Source organism: Coturnix japonica, chromosome 15 (genome assembly GCF_054131305.1).
Source record: "Coturnix japonica strain WE chromosome 15, WE-NBRP24, whole genome shotgun sequence".
Taxonomy (NCBI): Eukaryota; Metazoa; Chordata; class Aves; order Galliformes; family Phasianidae; genus Coturnix; species Coturnix japonica.
Window position 1 is genome coordinate 17,678,153 of NC_140677.1, and position 19,492 is coordinate 17,697,644.

General features: G+C 46.8%; 1 protein-coding gene across 6 annotated transcripts; it reads left to right on the plus strand.

Moving 5' to 3' along the window:
* The first annotated feature begins 62 nt into the window (after positions 1-62).
* On the plus strand, positions 63-16,318 carry LOC146758418 (uncharacterized). 6 transcript variants are annotated; one of them, XM_085516622.1, is made up of 6 exons: positions 7,883-8,562; positions 8,899-9,886; positions 9,957-10,062; positions 11,272-11,373; positions 13,169-13,264; positions 14,174-16,318. In XM_085516622.1, exons 2-6 carry the CDS (start codon positions 9,811-9,813, stop codon positions 14,193-14,195), a joined length of 402 nt encoding a protein of 133 aa, XP_085372748.1. In that variant the 5' UTR covers positions 7,883-8,562; positions 8,899-9,810; the 3' UTR covers positions 14,196-16,318. The 6 variants fall into 6 exon arrangements, 3 of the variants coding, with proteins under 3 accessions (XP_085372749.1, XP_085372748.1, XP_085372747.1); XM_085516623.1 differs by lacking the exon at positions 7,883-8,562 and adding an exon at positions 63-5,285 and having other exon boundaries at positions 13,159-16,318; XR_014934708.1 differs by having other exon boundaries at positions 8,313-8,562; positions 8,899-10,062; positions 13,159-13,264.
* The last annotated feature ends 3,174 nt before the right edge of the window (positions 16,319-19,492 follow it).

The following is a 19,492-nucleotide window of genomic DNA, read 5'->3' on the forward strand; positions in this document are numbered from 1 at the left end:
CGCCCCGCTGCTATGAGTGAGTCCCCGTGCTCTGAGTCCCGCTGCTCCCAGTGAGTCCCGCTGCTCCGAGCGCTGCTGCTTCGCTCCGGGCCGCTGCCCTGTGCGGAACAAAGGCGCTGGGATGGTACAGGGAGGCGCCGTAACTTTCGGTTTTAGGGCCCCGTGTCTTTTCATTCTGATCTGAAAAAGTAACTATGCCGTATATTTTAGTGTTCGTAGAAATAGCTATTGAATCGTTGTAGTGTGCGAACAATTCTTGCTTGCAAAACTGTGACAGCTTGGAGATGTTGCAAATAGTTATGAAGAGCATTGTAGCCTGAAAAGCAGTTATATATCCCACAATGCACCATACCGGAAGCGACGCTACTGCGCATGACCAAAATGGCGACCTCCGGATGCCTCGTTATGCCGCGTTATATCCCACAATGCACCATACCGGAAGCGACGCTACTGCGCATGACCAAAATGGCGACCTCCGGATGCCTCGTTATGCCGCGTTATATCCCACAATGCATCATACCGGAAGCGACGCTTCTGCGCATGATCAAAATGGCGACCTCCGGATGCCTCTTTATGCCGCGTTATATCCCACAATGCACCATACCGGAAGCGACGCTACTGCGCATGACCAAAATGGCGACCTCCAGATACCTCTTTATGCCGCGTTATATCCCACAATGCACCATACCGGAAGCGACGCTACTGCGCATGATCAAAATGGCGACCTCCGGATGCCTCGTTATGCCGCGTTATATCCCACAATGCATCATACCGGAAGCGACGCTACTGCGCATGACCAAAATGGCGACCTCCGGATGCCTCGTTATGCCGCGTTATATCCCACAATGCATCATACCGGAAGCGACGCTACTGCGCATGACCAAAATGGCGACCTCCGGATGCCTCGTTATGCCGCGTTATATCCCACAATGCACCATACCGGAAGCGACGCTACTGCGCATGACCAAAATGGCGACCTCCGGATGCCTCGTTATGCAGCGTTATATCCCACAATGCACCATACCGGAAAAGACGCTACTGCGCATGACCAAAATGGCGACCTCCGGATGCCTCGTTATGCCGCGTTATATCCCACAATGCATCATACCGGAAGCGACGCTACTGCGCATGACCAAAATGGCGACCTCCGGATGCCTCGTTATGCAGCATTATATCCCACAATGCACCATACCGGAAGCGACGCTACTGCGCATGACCAAAATGGCGACCTCCGGATGCCTCGTTATGCCGCGTTATATCCCACAATGCACCATACCGGAAGCGACGCTACTGCGCATGACCAAAATGGCGACCTCCGGATGCCTCTTTATGCCGCGTTATATCCCGCCATGCATCATACCGGAAGCGACGCTACTGCGCATGACCAAAATGGCGACCTCCGGATGCCTCATTATGCCGCGTTATATCCCACAGTGCACCATACCGGAAAAGACGCTACTGCGCATGACCAAAATGGCGACCTCCGGATGCCTCTTTATGCCGCGTTATATCCCACAATGCAGCATACCGGAAAAGACGCTACTGCGCATGACCAACACTGGCGCATGCGTACGGGCGTCCTAAAACTGGCGCGTGCGTACTGGCGATATAAAACTGGCGCATGCGCACTACTGTGCTAAAACTGGCGCATGCGTACTGGCGACCTAAAACTGACGCATGCGCACTGGCGTCAAAAAAAAAAACAAAAAAAAAAAACCAACAAAAGCAACCACTAGCGCATGCGCACTGGAGGCCTAAAACTGGCGCATGCGCACTGATGACCTAAAAACTAGCGCATGCGCACTGGAGACCTGAAACTGGCGCATGCGTACGGGCGTCCTAAAACTGGCGCGTGCGTACTGGCGATATAAAACTGGCGCATGCGCACTACTGTGCTAAAACTAGCGCATGCGTACTGGCGACCTAAAACTGACGCATGCGCACTGGCGTAAAAAAAAAAACAAAAAAACAAACAAAAAAAACACTAGCGCATGCGCACTGGAGACCTAAAACAGGCGCATGCGTACGGGCGTCCTAAAACTGGCGCATGCGCACTACTGTGCTAAAACTGGCGCATGCGCACTGGCGTAAAAAAAAAAACAAAAAAAAAAAACAAAAAAAAAAACCACTAGCGCATGCGCACTGGAGACCTAAAACTGGCGCATGCGCACTGATGACCTAAAAACTAGCGCATGCGCACTGGAGACCTAATACTGGCGCATGCGTACGGGCGTCCTAAAACTGGCGCGTGCGTACTGGCGATATAAAACTGGCGCATGCGCACGACTGTGCTAAAACTGGCGCATGCGTACAGGCGACCTAAAACTGACGCATGCGCACTGGCGTCAAAAAAAAAAAAAAAACCAAAAACAAAAAAAAAAACCACTAGCGCATGCGCACTGGATACCTAAAACTAGCGCATGCGCACTGGAGACCTAAAACTGGCGCATGCGCACTGATGACCTAAAAACTAGCGCATGCGCACAGGAGACCTAAAACTGGCGCATGCGTACGGGCGTCCTAAAACTGGCGCGTGCGCACTGATGACCTAAAAACTAGCGCATGCGTACGGGCGTCCTAAAACTGGCGCGTGCGTACTGGTGATATAAAACTGGCGCATGCGCACTACTGTGCTAAAACTGACGCATGCGTACTGGCGACCTAAAACTAACGCATGCGCACTGGCGTCAAAAAAAAAAAACAAAAAAAAACCCACTAGCGCATGCGCACTGGAGACCTAAAACTGGCGCATGCGCACTGATGACCTAAAAACTAGCGCATGCGCACTGGAGACCTAATACTGGCGCATGCGTACGGGCGTCCTAAAACTGGCGCGTGCGTACTGGCGATATAAAACTGGCGCATGCGCACGACTGTGCTAAAACTGGCGCATGCGTACAGGCGACCTAAAACTGACGCATGCGCACTGGCGTCAAAAAAAAAAAAAAAAACAAAAAAAAAAAAAACAAAAAAAAACCACTAGCGCATGCGCACTGGATACCTAAAACTGGCGCATGCGCACTGGAGACCTAAAACTGGCGCGTGCGCACTGGATACCTAAAACTGGCGCATGCGCACTGATGACCTAAAAACTAGCGCATGCGCACTGGAGACCTAAAACTGGCGCATGCGTACTGGCGTCCTAAAACTGGCGCGTGCGTACTGGCGATATAAAACTGGCGCATGCGCACTACTGTGCTAAAACTGGCGCATGCGTACTGGCGACCTAAAACTGACGCATGCGCACTGGCGTCAAAAAAAAAAAAAACAAAAAAAAAACCACTAGCGCATGCGCACTGGATACCTAAAACTTGTGCATGCGCACTGATGACCTAAAAACTAGCGCATGCGCACTGGAGACCTAAAACTGGCGCATGCGTACGGGCGTCCTAAAACTGGCGCGTGCGTACTGGCGATATAAAACTGGCGCATGCGCACTACTGTGCTAAAAGTGGCGCATGCGCACTGGAGACCTAAAACTGGCGCATGCGTACTGGCGACCTAAAACTGGCGCGTGCGTACTGGCGATATAAAACTGGCGCATGCGCACTACTGTGCTAAAACTGGCGCATGCGCACTGGAGACCTAAAACTGGCGCATGCGTACGGGCGTCCTAAAACTGGCGCGTGCGTACTGGCGATATAAAACTGGCGCATGCGCACTACTGTGCTAAAACTGGCGCATGCGCACTGGCGACCTAAAACTGACGCATGCGCACTGGCGTAAAAAAAAAACAAATAAAAAACAAATAAAAAACAAAAAAAAACCACTAGCGCATGCGCACTGGATACCTAAAACTGGCGCATGCGCACTGGAGACCTAAAACTGGCGCATGCGCACTGATGACCTAAAAACTAGCGCATGCGCACTGGAGACCTAAAACTGGCGCATGCGTACGGGCGTCCTAAAACTGGCGCGTGCGTACTGGCGATATAAAACTGGCGCATGCGCACTACTGTGCTAAAACTGGCGCATGCGTACTGGCGACCTAAACCTGACGCATGCGCACTGGCGTCAAAAAAAAAAAAAAAAAACCAAAAACCACTAGCGCATGCGCACTGGAGACCTAAAACTGGCGCATGCGCACTGATGACCTAAAAACTAGCGCATGCGCACAGGAGATTTAAAACTGGCGCATGCGTACTGGCGCTTTAAAAGTGGCGTATATCACCTAACATCACCCCCAACAGCACCCTATTGTCACCCCCCCAAAAAAAACCCGGATTTGGCCCCAAAATGGCGCTGCGTACCCTTATAGCTTCACTGGGGGGCTCTATGGGGCTTAGTGGGTCTCTATGGGGCGCCGGGTTCCCTCTGGCTCCTCCCCCATCTCCTCGTGACTCCCGTTGAAAATAAGCGGCCGGTTCCAGATTCAACCGGGATCCCCGAACCCCCCGAAGCCCCATGGCGGAAACACCGTAAACGGACAGCCGGAAACCAAGCTGCAAGCCCCACAGCGGGAACCGGAAATGAGAAGGCGGTCTCACTGATATCCCACAATCCCCTCCGCCGGAAAAGACGCCATTGCTTGCGAACAAAATGGCGCCCAGCGATTGCAGCGTTATATCCCACAACGCACCTTGCCGGAAATGACGCGACTGCGCATGATCAAAATGGCGACCGTCACATGCCACGTTATATCCCACAATACACCATACCGGATGCGACACTACTGCGCATGACCAAAATGGCGACCTCCAGATGCCGCGTTATGCCTCGTTATATCCCACAATCCTCCTTGCCGGAAGTGATGCTATTGCGCATGTTCAAAATGGCGACTTCCGGCTGCCACGTTATATCCCACAATGCACCATACCGGAAGCGACGCTACTGCGCATGATCAAAATGGCGATCTCCAGATGCCTCGTTATGCCACGTTATATCCCACAATGCAACATACCGGAAGCGACACCACTGCGCATGGCCAAAATGGCGACCTCCAAATGCCGCGATATGCCGCGTGATATCCCACAATGCACCATACCGGAAGCGACACTAGTGCGCATGATCAAAATGGCGACATCCAAATGCCTCGTTATGCCGCGTTATATCCCACAATGCAACATACCGGAAGCGACGCTACTGCGCATGATCAAAATGGCGATCTCCAGATGCCTCGTTATGCCACGTTATATCCCACAATGCAACATACCGGAAGCGTTGCTACTGCGCATGATCAAAATGGCGACCTTCAATTGCCGCGTTATGCCGCGTTATATCCCACAATGCACCATACCGGAAGTGACGCTATACCTCACTATGAAAATGGCGCCCGCCAAGTGCCGGTACACTGTGGGGCTTTATGGGGCACTGTGGGGCTCTATGGGGCTCTGTAGGGCTTCTATGGGGCTCTGAGGGGCTTTATGAGGCACTGTGGGGCTTCTATGGGGCTCTGTAGGGCTTCTATGGGGTGCTATGTGTCTCAATGTGGCTGTGTGTGGCCTCCACCGTCACCACCATTATTCCCCTCACACCACCCACATAACTGCCCCCCCACCATTACCCTCATCAACCTCATCAACCCCATCAGCACCATCAACCCCATTATCATCATCACCCCCATTATCACCATCGCCCCATTATCACTATCACCCCATTACCCCACCATTGTCCCCCCACTGTCCCCCCCCACTGTAACCTCTCCACCATTCATCACCGTTGTCCCCCACCATCCACTGCTGTCACACCCATCACCTCCCCCCCACGTCACCCCACTGCCTTCCTTCAACACCACTCCCTGATGTCACCCCCACTGATACCCCAACATCACCCCAACATCCCTTCCCAGCATCATCCCAACATCAACCAACACCTTCACTGCTCACAGCAGTGTCACTCCGTGATGTTACCCCCCAGTATCACTCCCCAGCATCCCATAAACAGGGAGCAGATCCTCCCAGCAGTTACTGTTACTGCCCGACCCCCAGTATCACCCCATAAAAAGGAGATCCTCCCAGCAGTTACTGTTATGCCTTACCCCAATATCACGCCATCACCCCATAAGGAGCAGATCCTCTCAGCAGTTACTGTTAATGTCTGACCCCAATATCACTCCTTATCACATCATATTTTTCTTCCGTTCTAACCTCACTTTTCATGGTTTTCTTCAGCTCGAAACCTGCTTTTCTTGGTTTTCTTCTGCTCTAATTATGCTTTTCTTGGTTTTCTTCTGCTCTAACAAGATTTTTCTTGGTTGTCTTCCGCTCTAACCCATCATTACTTGTTTTTTTCCGCTCTAAAACTGCTTTTCTTGGTTTTCATCTGCTCCGACCCTGCTTTTCTTGGTTTTCATCTCCTCCGACCCTGCTTTTCTTGGTTTTCTTCCACTCTAACCCTGCTTTTATTGGTTTTCTTCTGATCTATTTTGACTTTTCTTGGTTTTCTTCCGCTCTATCATGTCTTTTCTTGGTTTTCTTCTTTTCTAACCCTGCTTTTCTTGGTTTTTTCTTCTTTAACCCAGCTTTCCTTGGTTTTCTTCCGCTACACCCATCTTTTCATGGATTTCTTCAACTCTAACCCTCCATTTCTTGGTTTCCTTTCGCTTTAACCCACCTTTTCTTGGTTTTCTTCCGCTATATCCTGCTTTTCTTGGTTTTCTTTTGCTCAAATCCTGCTTTTCTTGTTTGTCTTCTGCTATACGCAGTTTTTCTTGGTTTTCTTACACACTAAAACTGCTTTTCTTGGTTTTCTTCCACAATGTCCTGTCGTTTTTTGGTTTTCTTTTGCTCTATCCTGTGTTTTCCTTGTTTTCTTCTGTTCTAAACCGTCTTTTCATGGTTTTATTCTGCTCTAACCATGCTTTACTTGGTTTTCATACACTCTAACCCGTCTTTTCTAGGTTTTATTCTGCTACATATTGTTTTTCTTGGTTTTCTTTTGCTATACCCATCTTTACTTGGTTTTCTTCCGCTTTAACCCTGCTTTTCTTGCTTTTCTTACACTCTAACCCTGCTTTTCTTGCTTTTCTTACACTCTAACCCTGCTTTTCTTGCTTTTCTTCAGCTCCAACTCGTTTCTCTTGGTTTTCCTTTGCTTTAACTGTGCTTTTCTTGGTTTTCATCCACTCGAACACTGCTTTTCTTGGATTCCTGCCGCTCTAACCTGTTTTTTCTTGGTTTTCTTACGCTCTAACTCTGCTTTTCTTGGTTTTCTTCTGGTATACCCATCTTTTCTTGGTTTTCTTTCTTTCTAACCCGTCTTTTCTTTGTTTTTTTCCACTCTAAATTGTCATTTCTTGGTTTTCTTCCCATCTAACCTTGCTTTTCTAGGTTTTCCTGCCACTCTAATTTGTCTTTTCTTGGTTTTCTTCTGCTGTAACCCTGTTTTTTTTGTTTTCTTATATTCTAACCCTGCTTTTTTTTTGTTTTCTTCTGCTCTTACCCGTCTTTTCTTAATTTTTTTACCCTTTGCCTTAGTGAGGCCTTCTTTCCCTTTCTGTAGCTAAGTGTTCTCTTTTCATCTACTATGGCTCCTTTTTCACTATTCAGTCCCTCATCTACTCATCATCACGTCCCAACATGGTTCCTTGTGTAACTCCATTGATACCTCCACATCTACATACAGCTTCATTGGCAAACATCAGCTCCATGTCCCCCCCAATTGGCACCTCAACATCCCCCCCCCAACCATCTCTGCCCCCCATCATCTCAGCATTATTCCAGTATCAGAGTCAGAACTCACCTCCTGTAGTGCTGTTCTAGGCTGAGCAATGTGATGGTGAAGAAGCCAAGTCCTGGAGCTCCATCCAGCAGCTCTTGGTCCAAGGCAGCAACAGAGCAGAAGAGCTTCTTCATGTGGGTAGATGTGACCTCAGCGAGGAGCTCCAGCAAATAACTACTGCCCCACGGTGCCAGCCCTTATATGAGCACCAGGAGGGGGCGGAGCCAGCCCTGCAGCCAATCAGGTGCATTGCCTGCACTTGGGCTGTACTGCTGTGACTCCGCCCCATCATGGCTTCCAACCATGACTAAGCATTTCTATTATATCACCCTAATTATATAGTGATATCATCCCCCCCATCACCCCCCATCATTCCAATGTCCCCCCCCATAGCCCCCCCATCTTCCCAACGTCCCCCCAGCATCAACCCCAGAGCGGTGCCCACAGTGTCACCCCATTGCGACACTGAGATCTGCACCCCCATGTCCATATACTGTGCTGTCATTTCTCCTCTATCCATAACCCTCCCCTTTAGGAACAGGTAGATATAATTATTCACCTGTTATTGCTTTGTTTTTGTCTTTGTTCTTGATTGGAGCTGTTATGTAACATCCTGATTGGGCACCTGCTGAGGAGAGGGGCCCACCCCATGGGCACAGGTGGGGGCCGTTGAGGGGTGGATTGTGATTGGTTGGAGCCTGGCTCCTCCCCTCCTTGATTGGTATTTAAGGGCTGGGAAGGGCAGAGGGCAGCATCAGTTCCAGCTTGGTGCTCCTATAGGAGCACTGAAGGAGAGGATTCTCCTTCCTTCTGCTTTCAAGCTCTGGATACCATATGGGATGCAACTCTGCTTGGAGATCCTTTCCTTTGGGGTCAGTGGTGAGTCTTTGGCTTTGCAATGGGGTAAGGAATTTCTTCTTTATTACTGGACTAATGTCTTCTCCTTTTGATTGCTCCTAGCAGTACTTATGGATCGGTATGAGAAAGAGCTGTATCTAGAGCCTCCTTCCTTTGGATGGAGGGCTCAGCCTTCACAATGGTGTGAGCGATCCCTTCTTTATTGCAGGGTTTGGGGGTGGAATGGGTCACTTTGGGATGCTCCATCTCTAGAGGTGTTTGAGGCTGTGGGACCTTGGTGTGGTGGTTGGGTACTGTCCCCATAGCAGGGGGGTTGAAAGGAGATGGTCGTGATGGTCTTCACTGCTGATCGTCATTTGATTCTATGCTCATATATTGCAGAGTATCAGCCCCAATGTTGGATGCTATGGGATGCTGTTCATCATCATCTCCATCTGTACACGGAGCCATTGGCTGCTGCTCTCTGGACTCGTTTCTACAGCCAGTTCTTCATCCATCTCATCATCTTCCCGTCCACTTGGTGTCTTCATCACTTGGACATGAGGATGGTGTGGGGTCCTGCATCAGAGGCCTTGTTGAAGTTTAAGTAGATGATATCAGCAGGTCTTCCTTCGTCTGCTGATGTATCAGTGCCATCATAGAAGTCTATGAGGTCAGTCAATGAGGATTTGCCCTTGGTGAAGTCACACTGGTTCTCCATCATCACCTCCTGCCTTCCATGAGCCCTGGGTCCTTCTATGAGGATCTCCATCATCACCTCCTGCCTTCCGTGAGCCCTGGGTCCTTCTATGAGGATCTCCATCATCACCTCCTGCCTTCTGTGAGCCCTGGGTCCTTCTATGAGGATCTCCATCATCACCTCCTGCCTTCCATGAGCCCTGGGTTCTTCTATGAGATCTCCATCATCACTTCTTGCCTTCTGTGAGCCCTGGGTCCTTCAATGAGGATCTCCATCATCACCTCCTGCCTTCCATGAGCCCTGGGTCCTTCAATGAGGATCTCCATCATCACTTCTTGCCTTCTGTGAGCCCTGGGTCCTTCTATGAGGATCTGCTTTGTGGTCATTCCCAGCACAGCAGTGAGACCGACAGGTCAGCCGTTCCTGGGCTCATCCCTTCTACCTTCCTACAAAGGAGTGCCATGTTGGCCGTGTTTCTGCTCACCGGACTGCACCCCATTGTCACCACTTCTCAGTCTGCGATGCATCTCATCTGGACTCATAGACTGTTTGATTTCAGGACCTTGGTTGGTCTTGCACTGGGTTGTTGACCTTATAAGGTCCAATGGGGTCTTATGTGGGGCCCTATTGGTTCCAATGGGGTCTCATGGGGCCCTATTGGTTCCAACATCCCTCCCTACCAAACCCAAGGTGAGTGCTGTGTCTATGAACTGCCCTGCAGATGTGGGCAGTGCCTTCATTGTTGTGTTCTGTTCAACAGGTTCCAGCAGAGCACAGAGACGTGCGGCTCCTGATGAGAGCAGTGAGGAACAGAAACCTGCATTGCCTGGACCCAGCTTTGCTGATGGTAACTCTCAGCCCAGCAGGTAAGGGCAGCACACACCAATTGCTTTTTACCTGTTCCATACTGAAATTGAAGGTAATGTTCCATTATTATAATGGTAATGTCTGCTCTCATCTATCTGCATTCTCTTTTCCTCTGTTCTCTGCTGTTTCTCCAGCATTCCCTGCAGTGTTTCCTTTGTTCTCATTTTGCTGTTCTGTTCATTCTTTGGGCCTTGTTGTTCATTTTGGTGCTTCATTCCCTTCAGCCTTTCATTCCATGTTGGAGTTCCAAGCAGTTTCCTCTGCTGTTTTGCCCTCCATCTTGATCATCTTTGCAATGTTCTATTGGGCCTTGCCCCCCATCTTGATGTTTTTGGTAGTGCCCTTTTGGGCCTTGCCCCCCATCTTGATGTTTTTTGTAGTGCCCTTTTGGGCCTAGCCATCCATCTTGGTGTTTGCTGCAGTTTTCTCTTCAGCTTTGCCCTCCATCTTGATGTTCCTTGCAGTGTTCTTTTGGGCCTTGTCCTCATCTTGATGTTCTGCGTGATGTTCTCTTGGGCCTTGCCATCCATCTTGATGTTTTACGTGATCTTTTTTTGGCCCTTGCCCTCCATCTTGATGTTTCAGCAGTGTTGTTTTGGGCCTTGCCCTCTGTTTTGCAGTTCCATGCAGCGTTCTTTTAGGCCTTGCCCTAAACCTTGATGTTGTATGTGCCCTTTTGGGGCTTGCTCTCCATCTTGATGTTCCCTGCCATGTTCTCTTGGGCCGTGCCCTCCATTTTGTTGTTCCTGTGGTGTTCTTTTGGTGTTTCCATTTGGCCTCCTACTCCGCCTTCCCTTTGCCCTCTGTTCTTGGTGTTTCATACCACTCTCCTTGCTGTTGCTTTCCCTTGGCTGTTCTATTACTGTTGCCCTTGCCTTACTGTTGGTGTTTGCTTTGCTTTTCTTTTGTTGGGGCTTTCTGTGCTTGTTCCGCTGCCTTTGGCTCTATGGGGTTTGCTGGGAGGCAGCATTCATGGTAATCTTGACCTTAAGGGAACTTTATGGGATAATTGCAGGAACTTTATGGCCTTAATGGGAAATTTAGTGATAATTGCAGTTTTCTGTAGGGTATCTGTAAATCTAACCCTTTGTTTTTAAGTAACCTTCATTCTAATCATAGTGCAAAATACCATTTTAAAGTAACTGCACCTTTAACCTTAGAAATAGCATTACTTCTATTTCTAATAGTATTTATTCTATCCCTAATAGCATGGATTCTATCCTACTGATGAGAGCAGTGAGGAACAGAAACCTGCATTGCCTGGAATGTTCCAGACCCAGCTTTGCTGATGGTAACTCTCAGCCCAGCAGGTAAGGGCAGCACACACAATTGCTTTTTACCTGTTCCATACTAAGATTAAAGGTAATGTTCCATTATTATAATGATAATATCTGCTCTCATCCTTCTGCATTCTCTTTTCCTCTGTTTGCTGTTTCTCCAGCATTTCCTGCAGTGTTTCCTTTGTTCTCATTTTGCTGTTCTGTTCATTCTATGGGCCTTGTTGTTCATTTTGGTGCTTCATTCCCTTCATTCTTTCATTCCATGTTGGAGTTCCAAGCAGTTTCCTCTGCTGTTTTGCCCTCCATCTTGATCATCGTTGCAGTGTTCTATTGAGCCTTGCCCCCCATCTTGATGTTTCTTGTAGTGCCCTTTTGGGCCTTGCCCCCCATCTTGATGTTTTTTGTAGTGCCCTTTTGGGCCTTGCCCCCCATCTTGATATTTCTTGTAGTGCCCTTTTGGGCCTTGCCCCCCATCTTGATGTTTTTTGTAGCGCCCTTTTGGGCCTTGCCCCCCATCTTGATGTTTCTTGTAGTGCCCTTTTGGGTCTAGCCATCCATCTTGGTGTTTGCTGCAGTTTTCTCTTCAGCTTTGCCCTCCATCTTGATGTTCCTTGCAGTGTTCTTTTGGGCCTTGTCCTCATCTTGATGTTCTGCGTGATGTTCTCTTGGGCCTTGCCATCCATCTTGATGTTTTACGTGATCTTTTTTTGGCCCTTGCCCTCCATCTTGATGTTTCAGCAGTGCTGTTTTGGGCCTTGCCCTCTGTTTTGCAGTTCCATGCAGCGTTCTTTTAGGCCTTGCCCTAAACCTTGATGTTGTATGTGCCCTTTTGGGCCTTGCTCTCCATCTTGATGTTCCCTGCCATGTTCTCTTGGGCCGTGCCCTCCATCTTGATGTTCCTTGCAGTGTTCTTTTGGGCCTTGTCCTCATCTTGATGTTCTGCGTGATGTTCCCTTGGGCCTTGCCATCCATCTTGATGTTTTACGTGATCTTTTTTTGGCCCTTGCCCTCCATCTTGATGTTTCAGCAGTGCTGTTTTGGGCCTTGCCCTCTGTTTTGCAGTTCCATGCAGTGTTCTTTTAGGCCTTGCCCTGCATCTTGAAGTTGTATGTGCCCTTTTGGGCCTTGCTCTCCATCTTGATGTTCCCTGCAGTGTTCTTTATGGCCTTGCTCTATCTTGCAGTTCCATGCAGCATTCTTTTGGGTCTTACTCTCTGTTTCATTGTTCCCTTTGGCCTTTGTTCTTGGTGTTCCCTATAATGCCCTGTTTGCTGTTGCTTTTGCTTTGGTTTCCCTTGGCTTTCCTTCTTGCTTTTTTCTTTGTCTTACCCTTGGCTGCTTGCTTTGCTTTTCTCTTGCAGTGTCTTTCTGTGTTAGTTCTGCTTGTCTTTGGGATTTGCTCGGAGGTTTTGTTTGTGTTGATCTTGATCTGCTCCCCTCTGACTTAATGAGGTCTGTAGTTATAAATACTGTAACCTGTAGTGTAGTTGTTCATATAAGTCTTAACCCAATATTAAAGATGTTTGCTATGGTAAATGTAGCTCTAAAAATTGATGCCCTGTGTTTTCTATGAAAGTTACTTCAATTATAATCCTAGTGTGGAATACAATTGTTAAACTTACTGCAAACTTAAACTTATCAATAGCATTAATTATATCCCTCATAGCATTGATTATATCTCTCATTGCATTAATTGTATCCTTCGTAGCATGAATTATATCCTACTGCTCCCTTCCATCACAGTTAGTGTAATGATCGCAGTGTGCTACCTTACAGATGTGGGCAGTGCCTTCATTGCCTTTTTTTGTCCAACAGGTTCCAGCAGAGCACAGAGATGTGCGGCTCCTGATGAGAGCAGCGAGGAACAGAAACCTGCATTGCTTGGACCCAGCTTTGCTGATGGTAACTCTCAGCCCAGCAGGTAAGGGCAGCACATAGCAATTGGTTTTCACTTGTTTCATACGGAGATGCGAGGTTAGTGTTTCTGAGCTCATTTTTTGCACTCTGTGGTGTCCTATGGGCTGCCTGTGCTTGTCCTACTGTGTTGTCTTTGTGTTTGGTCTTTGATGTTGCTCAACTGTTTCTTGCAGTGTTTTTCTTGCCCTCCATTTTGACATTCTTTGAGGCATTCTCTTGGGCCTTGCCCTCCATTTTGGCATTCCTTGCGTCGTTCTCTTGGGCCTTGCCCTCCATTTTGGCGTTCCTTGCGTCGTTCTCTTCGGCTTTGCCCTCCATTTTGGTGTATCTTGCATCATTCTTTTGGACTTTGCCGTCCATTCAGGCATCCATTGCATCATTCTTTTGGACTTTGCTGTCCATTTAGGCATCCATTGCATCATTCTTTTGGACTTTGCTGTCCATTTAGGCATCCATTGCATCATTCTTTTGGACTTTGCCATCCATTTAGGCATCCATTGCATCATTCTTTTGGGCTTTGCAGTCCATTTTGCCATTCCTTTTCTTGTTCTCTTGGGCTTTGCCCTCCTTTTCAGTGTTCTCTGCATCCTTTTGTAGGGCCTTGCCCAATATTTTGATATTCTCTTGGGTGCTTTCTTCCATTTTGCTGTTGCCTGCATCATTTTGTTGCGCCTTTATGTCCTTATTCCTGTTCTCTGCTGAGTGTTGTGTTGTATTATGTTGTTTTGATGTTTTTTGTGCTGCTCTTTTGGGCCTTGCTGTTCATTTTGGCATTCTCTGTGTTCTTCTTTTGTACTTTTAGCTCTATTTTGGTGTTTTTTGTAGCAGATTATTGGGCCTTGCCCACTATTTTACATTTTCATGTCCCACTGGCTTCAGCCCATTGATCTAACTATCTGCTTTTCTTCCTTAGGGCCCTTATATTCCCTGGCTGATGGATGTTCCCCTTTGATGCAGCGCTCCATGCTGCCATGCAGGTGTTCAATAAAGCTTTGGGGGGCTGACGATCCATCACAACAGCACATCAGCTACATGTTAGTCAATTAACCTCCATTTAATTGGAATTAGCTTTTGAGTTAAGTTCTGTTAACCAAATTGGTTTAAGGTTTGCGTTCAGTTAACCTTACCCAAATTGGTTTTAGCTTAGTAATCTATTAACTTCACCCAGATTGGGTTTTGTTTTGTAATCATTTAACTGCAACTAAATTGGTTTTTGATTTGTTGTCAATTAATCTTAATCAAATTGGTTATAGCTTTTCAATTATTCTTTTAACAAAATTGGCTTTAGCTTTCAATCAGTCATTGTTAATCAAATTGGCTTTATTTTTGCCATTTTATTTTTAATTAAATTTACTTTAGTTTTGCAATCATTTAATGTTACTTAAATTGGTTGTAGCTTTACAGCTGTTTAAGTTTAATCTAATTGGCTGTAGCTTTGCAATCTATCTACCTTAATTGAATTGGCTTTAGCTTTGCATTCAATTGATCTTAACCCAATTGGCTTTAACTTTGCTATTATTTAACCTTAACCAAATTTACTTTAGTTTTGCAATCATTTAATGTTACTTAAATTGGTTGTAGCTTTACAACCATTTAAGTTTAATCTAATTGGCTGTAGCTTTGCAGTCTATCTACCTTAATTGAATTGGCTTTAGCTTTGCAATCATTTAATCTTAACCAAATTGGTTTAAGGTTCGATTTCAATTAATATCTGCCAAATTGGCTTTATTTATCCTTGCTTACGGGGCTGGGCTAGCCCATTTTTTTTCTATCTGGGCTAACCCAGCCCCGTAACCACTATCTATGGCCTGAGGGAGCCGAGTTGCTTCCCGGCCACTCTTTGACTTGTGCCCATTTGCGGCCACTCTTTGACTCGTGCCCATTTGTGGCCATTATGAGATTTATGCTGATTTCAGTGTGTTCAATTATTTTTTGTCAACCAAATTGGCTTTTGTTCTGGAGTCAATTAATTTCAACCCAGATTGGCTTCAGCTTTCTATTCAATTATTGTCAACCAAATTTCGATTTAGCTTTGGAATCTAAATTTCTAATCCAAATTGGCTTAAGTTTTGCATTCAATTAATATCAACTAAATTGGCTTTAAATTTGGCTTTAAATTTGGCTTTAAATTTGGCTTTAAATTAACTCAAATTAACTCAAATTAACTCAAATTAACTCAAATTAACTCAAATTAACTCAAATTAATTGGCTATATTTTTGAAATCAAATTATTTTAGCCAAATTGGCTTTATTTATCCTTGCTTACGGGGCTGGGCTAGCCCATTTTTTTTCTATCTGGGCTAACCCAGCCCCGTAACCACTATCTATGGCCTGAGGGAGCCGAGTTGCTTCCCGGCCACTCTTTGACTTGTGCCCATTTGCGGCCACTCTTTGACTTGTGCCCATTTGTGGCCATTTTGAGTTATGCTGGTTTCAGCGCTGTGCTGTTACTTTGAATGTGCCACATTGGCTTTAGCTTTGCAGTCAATTATTGTTAATGAAATTTGCTTTAATACTGAGTCCATTCATGTTTGTGTTATTGAGTTCAATTTTGCCTTGCTGTGTATATAATGTGCTGATGCTGTAATTGTACCTTGTGCCATGCAATGTACTGTCTATTTGGATGCTGTTGTGTCTGTCAACTGCGCCGTGCCCTGCACTCAACACGTCGATGCTGCGCCTGTAACCCGGGATGGACAATTTGCTGTGTATATGGATGTTGTACATGTAAAATGTATTGTGCAATGTGCTCTATGTGTTGATGTGATGGTTGAACATTGTGCTGTGCCATGTTCTCAATGTATCAATGCTGTGCCTGTAAACTGTGTTGTGCTCTGTATTGACTGTGCTGATGTTTGTACTCAATACTGGGATCTTGTGAGTTGTATCTTGTGCTATTTGTACTGCATATCTGGATGTTGTGCCATGTACTGAACTGCTGTATCCACTTTGTGCTTGTAAATATGATGTTGTTGCTGTATTGTGTTTGTACTATTGTATGAGTTGTATATTGTGTTGATGGAGCTGTAATAAAGAAACAGTTGTGGTGTGTCGTTAATTTTCATCTGCAGGCGATGGAGCAGAATCTAAGGTAGGTGTGACAGGTAAGTGGGGCATGGTAGCACTAGGAGGGCTGTTAGTTCAGTGTATGTAGTTGTTGTAGTTGTTCAGGTTGATTGTGAGTTTGGTTGTAGCTGCAGTAAGTCAGATTGTGCGTGTAGTTGGTCACATGGTCAGTGCAGTTGTTGGTGAACTTAGTTTGTGAGTGTAGATGTGCAAGTTGTTGGTGAACTTAGTTTGTGAGTGTAGATGTGCAAGTTGTTGGTGAACTTAGTTTGTGAGTGTAGATGTGCAAGTTGTTGGTGAACTTAGTTTGTAGGAGCTGGTTGCCTTGTTGTTGTAGTTGGTCATGTTGTATGTAAACTCTGTTGGCAGAGTAGTTCAGTTTTGTGCTGAATGTTGTTTGTGAGCGTAGCTGGAACAGTAAGTGGAGATGTGGAGTTATAAGTGTAGTTGGTCAAGTTGCTGCTTAACTTTGGTTGTAAGAAGTAGTTCTTGTGAGTGAGTTCGGTTATAGGGTTATAGGGTTATAGGGTTATAGGGTTATAGGGTTATAGGGTTATAGGGTTATAGGGTTATAGGGTTATAGGGTTATAGGGTTATAGGGTTATAGGGTTATAGGGTTATAGGGTTATAGGGTTATAGGGTTATAGGGTTATAGGGTTATAGGGTTATAGGGTTATAGGGTTATAGGGTTATAGGGTTATAGGGTTATAGGGTTATAGGGTTATAGGGTTATAGGGTTATAGGGTTATAGGGTTATAGGGTTATAGGGTTATAGGGTTATAGGGTTATAGGGTTATAGGGTTATAGGGTTATAGGGTTATAGGGTTATAGGGTTATAGGGTTATAGGGTTATAGGGTTATAGGGTTATAGGGTTATAGGGTTATAGGGTTATAGGGTTATAGGGTTATAGGGTTATAGGGTTATAGGGTTATAGGGTTATAGGGTTATAGGGTTATAGGGTTATAGGGTTATAGGGTTATAGGGTTATAGGGTTATAGGGTTATAGGGTTATAGGGTTAGGGTTAGGGTTAGGGTTAGGGTTAGGGTTAGGGTTAGGGTTAGGGTTAGGGTTAGGGTTAGGGTTAGGGTTAGGGTTAGGGTTAGGGTTAGGGTTAGGGTTAGGGTTAGGGTTAGGGTTAGGGTTAGGGTTAGGGTTAGGGTTAGGGTTAGGGTTAGGGTTAGGGTTAGGGTTAGGGTTAGGGTTAGGGTTAGGGTTAGGGTTAGGGTTAGGGTTAGGGTTAGGGTTAGGGTTAGGGTTAGGGTTAGGGTTAGGGTTAGGGTTAGGGTTAGGGTTAGGGTTAGGGTTAGGGTTAGGGTTAGGGTTAGGGTTAGGGTTAGGGTTAGGGTTAGGGTTAGGGTTAGGGTTAGGGTTAGGGTTAGGGTTAGGGTTAGGGTTAGGGTTAGGGTTAGGGTTAGGGTTAGGGTTAGGGTTAGGGTTAGGGTTAGGGTTAGGGTTAGGGTTAGGGTTAGGGTTAGGGTTAGGGTTAGGGTTAGGGTTAGGGTTAGGGTTAGGGTTAGGGTTAGGGTTAGGGTTAGGGTTAGGGTTAGGGTTAGGGTTAGGGTTAGGGTTAGGGTTAGGGTTAGGGTTAGGGTTAGGGTTAGGGTTAGGGTTAGGGTTAGGGTTAGGGTTAGGGTTAGGGTTAGGGTTAGGGTTAGGGTTAGGGTTAGGGTTAGGGTTAGGGTTAGGGTTAGGGTTAGGGTTAGGGTTAGGGTTAGGGTTAGGGTTAGGGTTAGGGTTAGGGTTAGGGTTAGGGTTAGGGTTAGGGTTAGGGTTAGGGTTAGGGTTAGGGTTAGGGTTAGGGTTAGGGTTAGGGTTAGGGTTAGGGTTAGGGTTAGGGTTAGGGTTAGGGTTAGGGTTAGGGTTAGGGTTAGGGTTAGGGTTAGGGTTAGGGTTAGGGTTAGGGTTAGGGTTAGGGTTAGGGTTAGGGTTAGGGTTAGGGTTAGGGTTAGGGTTAGGGTTAGGGTTAGGGTTAGGGTTAGGGTTAGGGTTAGGGTTAGGGTTAGGGTTAGGGTTAGGGTTAGGGTTAGGGTTAGGGTTAGGGTTAGGGTTAGGGTTAGGGTTAGGGTTAGGGTTAGGGTTAGGGTTAGGGTTAGGGTTAGGGTTAGGGTTAGGGTTAGGGTTAGGGTTAGGGTTAGGGTTAGGGTTAGGGTTAGGGTTAGGGTTAGGGTTAGGGTTAGGGTTAGGGTTAGGGTTAGGGTTAGGGTTAGGGTTAGGGTTAGGGTTAGGGTTAGGGTTAGGGTTAGGGTTAGGGTTAGGGTTAGGGTTAGGGTTAGGGTTAGGGTTAGGGTTAGGGTTAGGGTTAGGGTTAGGGTTAGGTTAGGGTTAGGGTTAGGGTAGGGTTAGGGTTAGGGTTAGGGTTAGGGTTAGGGTTATTAGGGTTAGGGTTAGGGTTAGGGTTAGGGTTAGGGTTAGGGTTAGGGTTAGGGTTAGGGTTAGGGTTAGGGGTTAGGGTTAGGGTTAGGGTTAGGGTTAGGGTTAGGGTTAGGGTTAGGGTTAGGGTTAGGGTTAGGGTTAGGGTTAGGGTTAGGGTTAGGGTTAGGGTTAGGGTTAGGGTTAGGGTTAGGGTTAGGGTTAGGGGTTAGGGTTAGGGTTAGGGTTAGGGTTAGGGTTAGGGTTAGGGTTTGGGTTAGGGTTAGGGTTAGGGTGGGTTAGGGTTAGGTTAGGTTAGGGTTAGGGTTAGGGTTAGGGTTAGGGTTAGGGTTAGGGTTAGGGTTAGGGTTAGGGTTAGGGTTAGGGGTTAGGGTTAGGGTTAGGGTTAGGGTTTAGGGTAGGGTTAGGGTTAGGGTTAGGGTTAGGGTTAGGGTTAGGGTTAGGGTTAGGGTTAGGGTTAGGGTTAGGGTTAGGGTTAGGGTTAGGGTTAGGGTTAGGGTTAGGGTCTAGGGTTAGGGTTAGGGGTTAGGGTTAGGGTTAGGGTTAGGGTAGGGTTAGGGTTAGGGTTAGGGTTAGGGTTAGGGTTAGGGTTAGGTTAGGGTTAGGGTAGGGTTAGGGTTAGGGTTAGGGTTAGGGTTAGGGTAGGGTTAGGGTAGGGTTAGGGTTAGGGTTAGGGTTAGGGTTAGGGTTGGTTAGGGTTAGGGTTAGGGTTAGGGTTAGGGTTAGGGTTAGGTTACGGGTTAGGGTTAGGGTTTAGGGTTAGGGTTAGGGTTAGGGTTAGGGTTAGGGTTAGG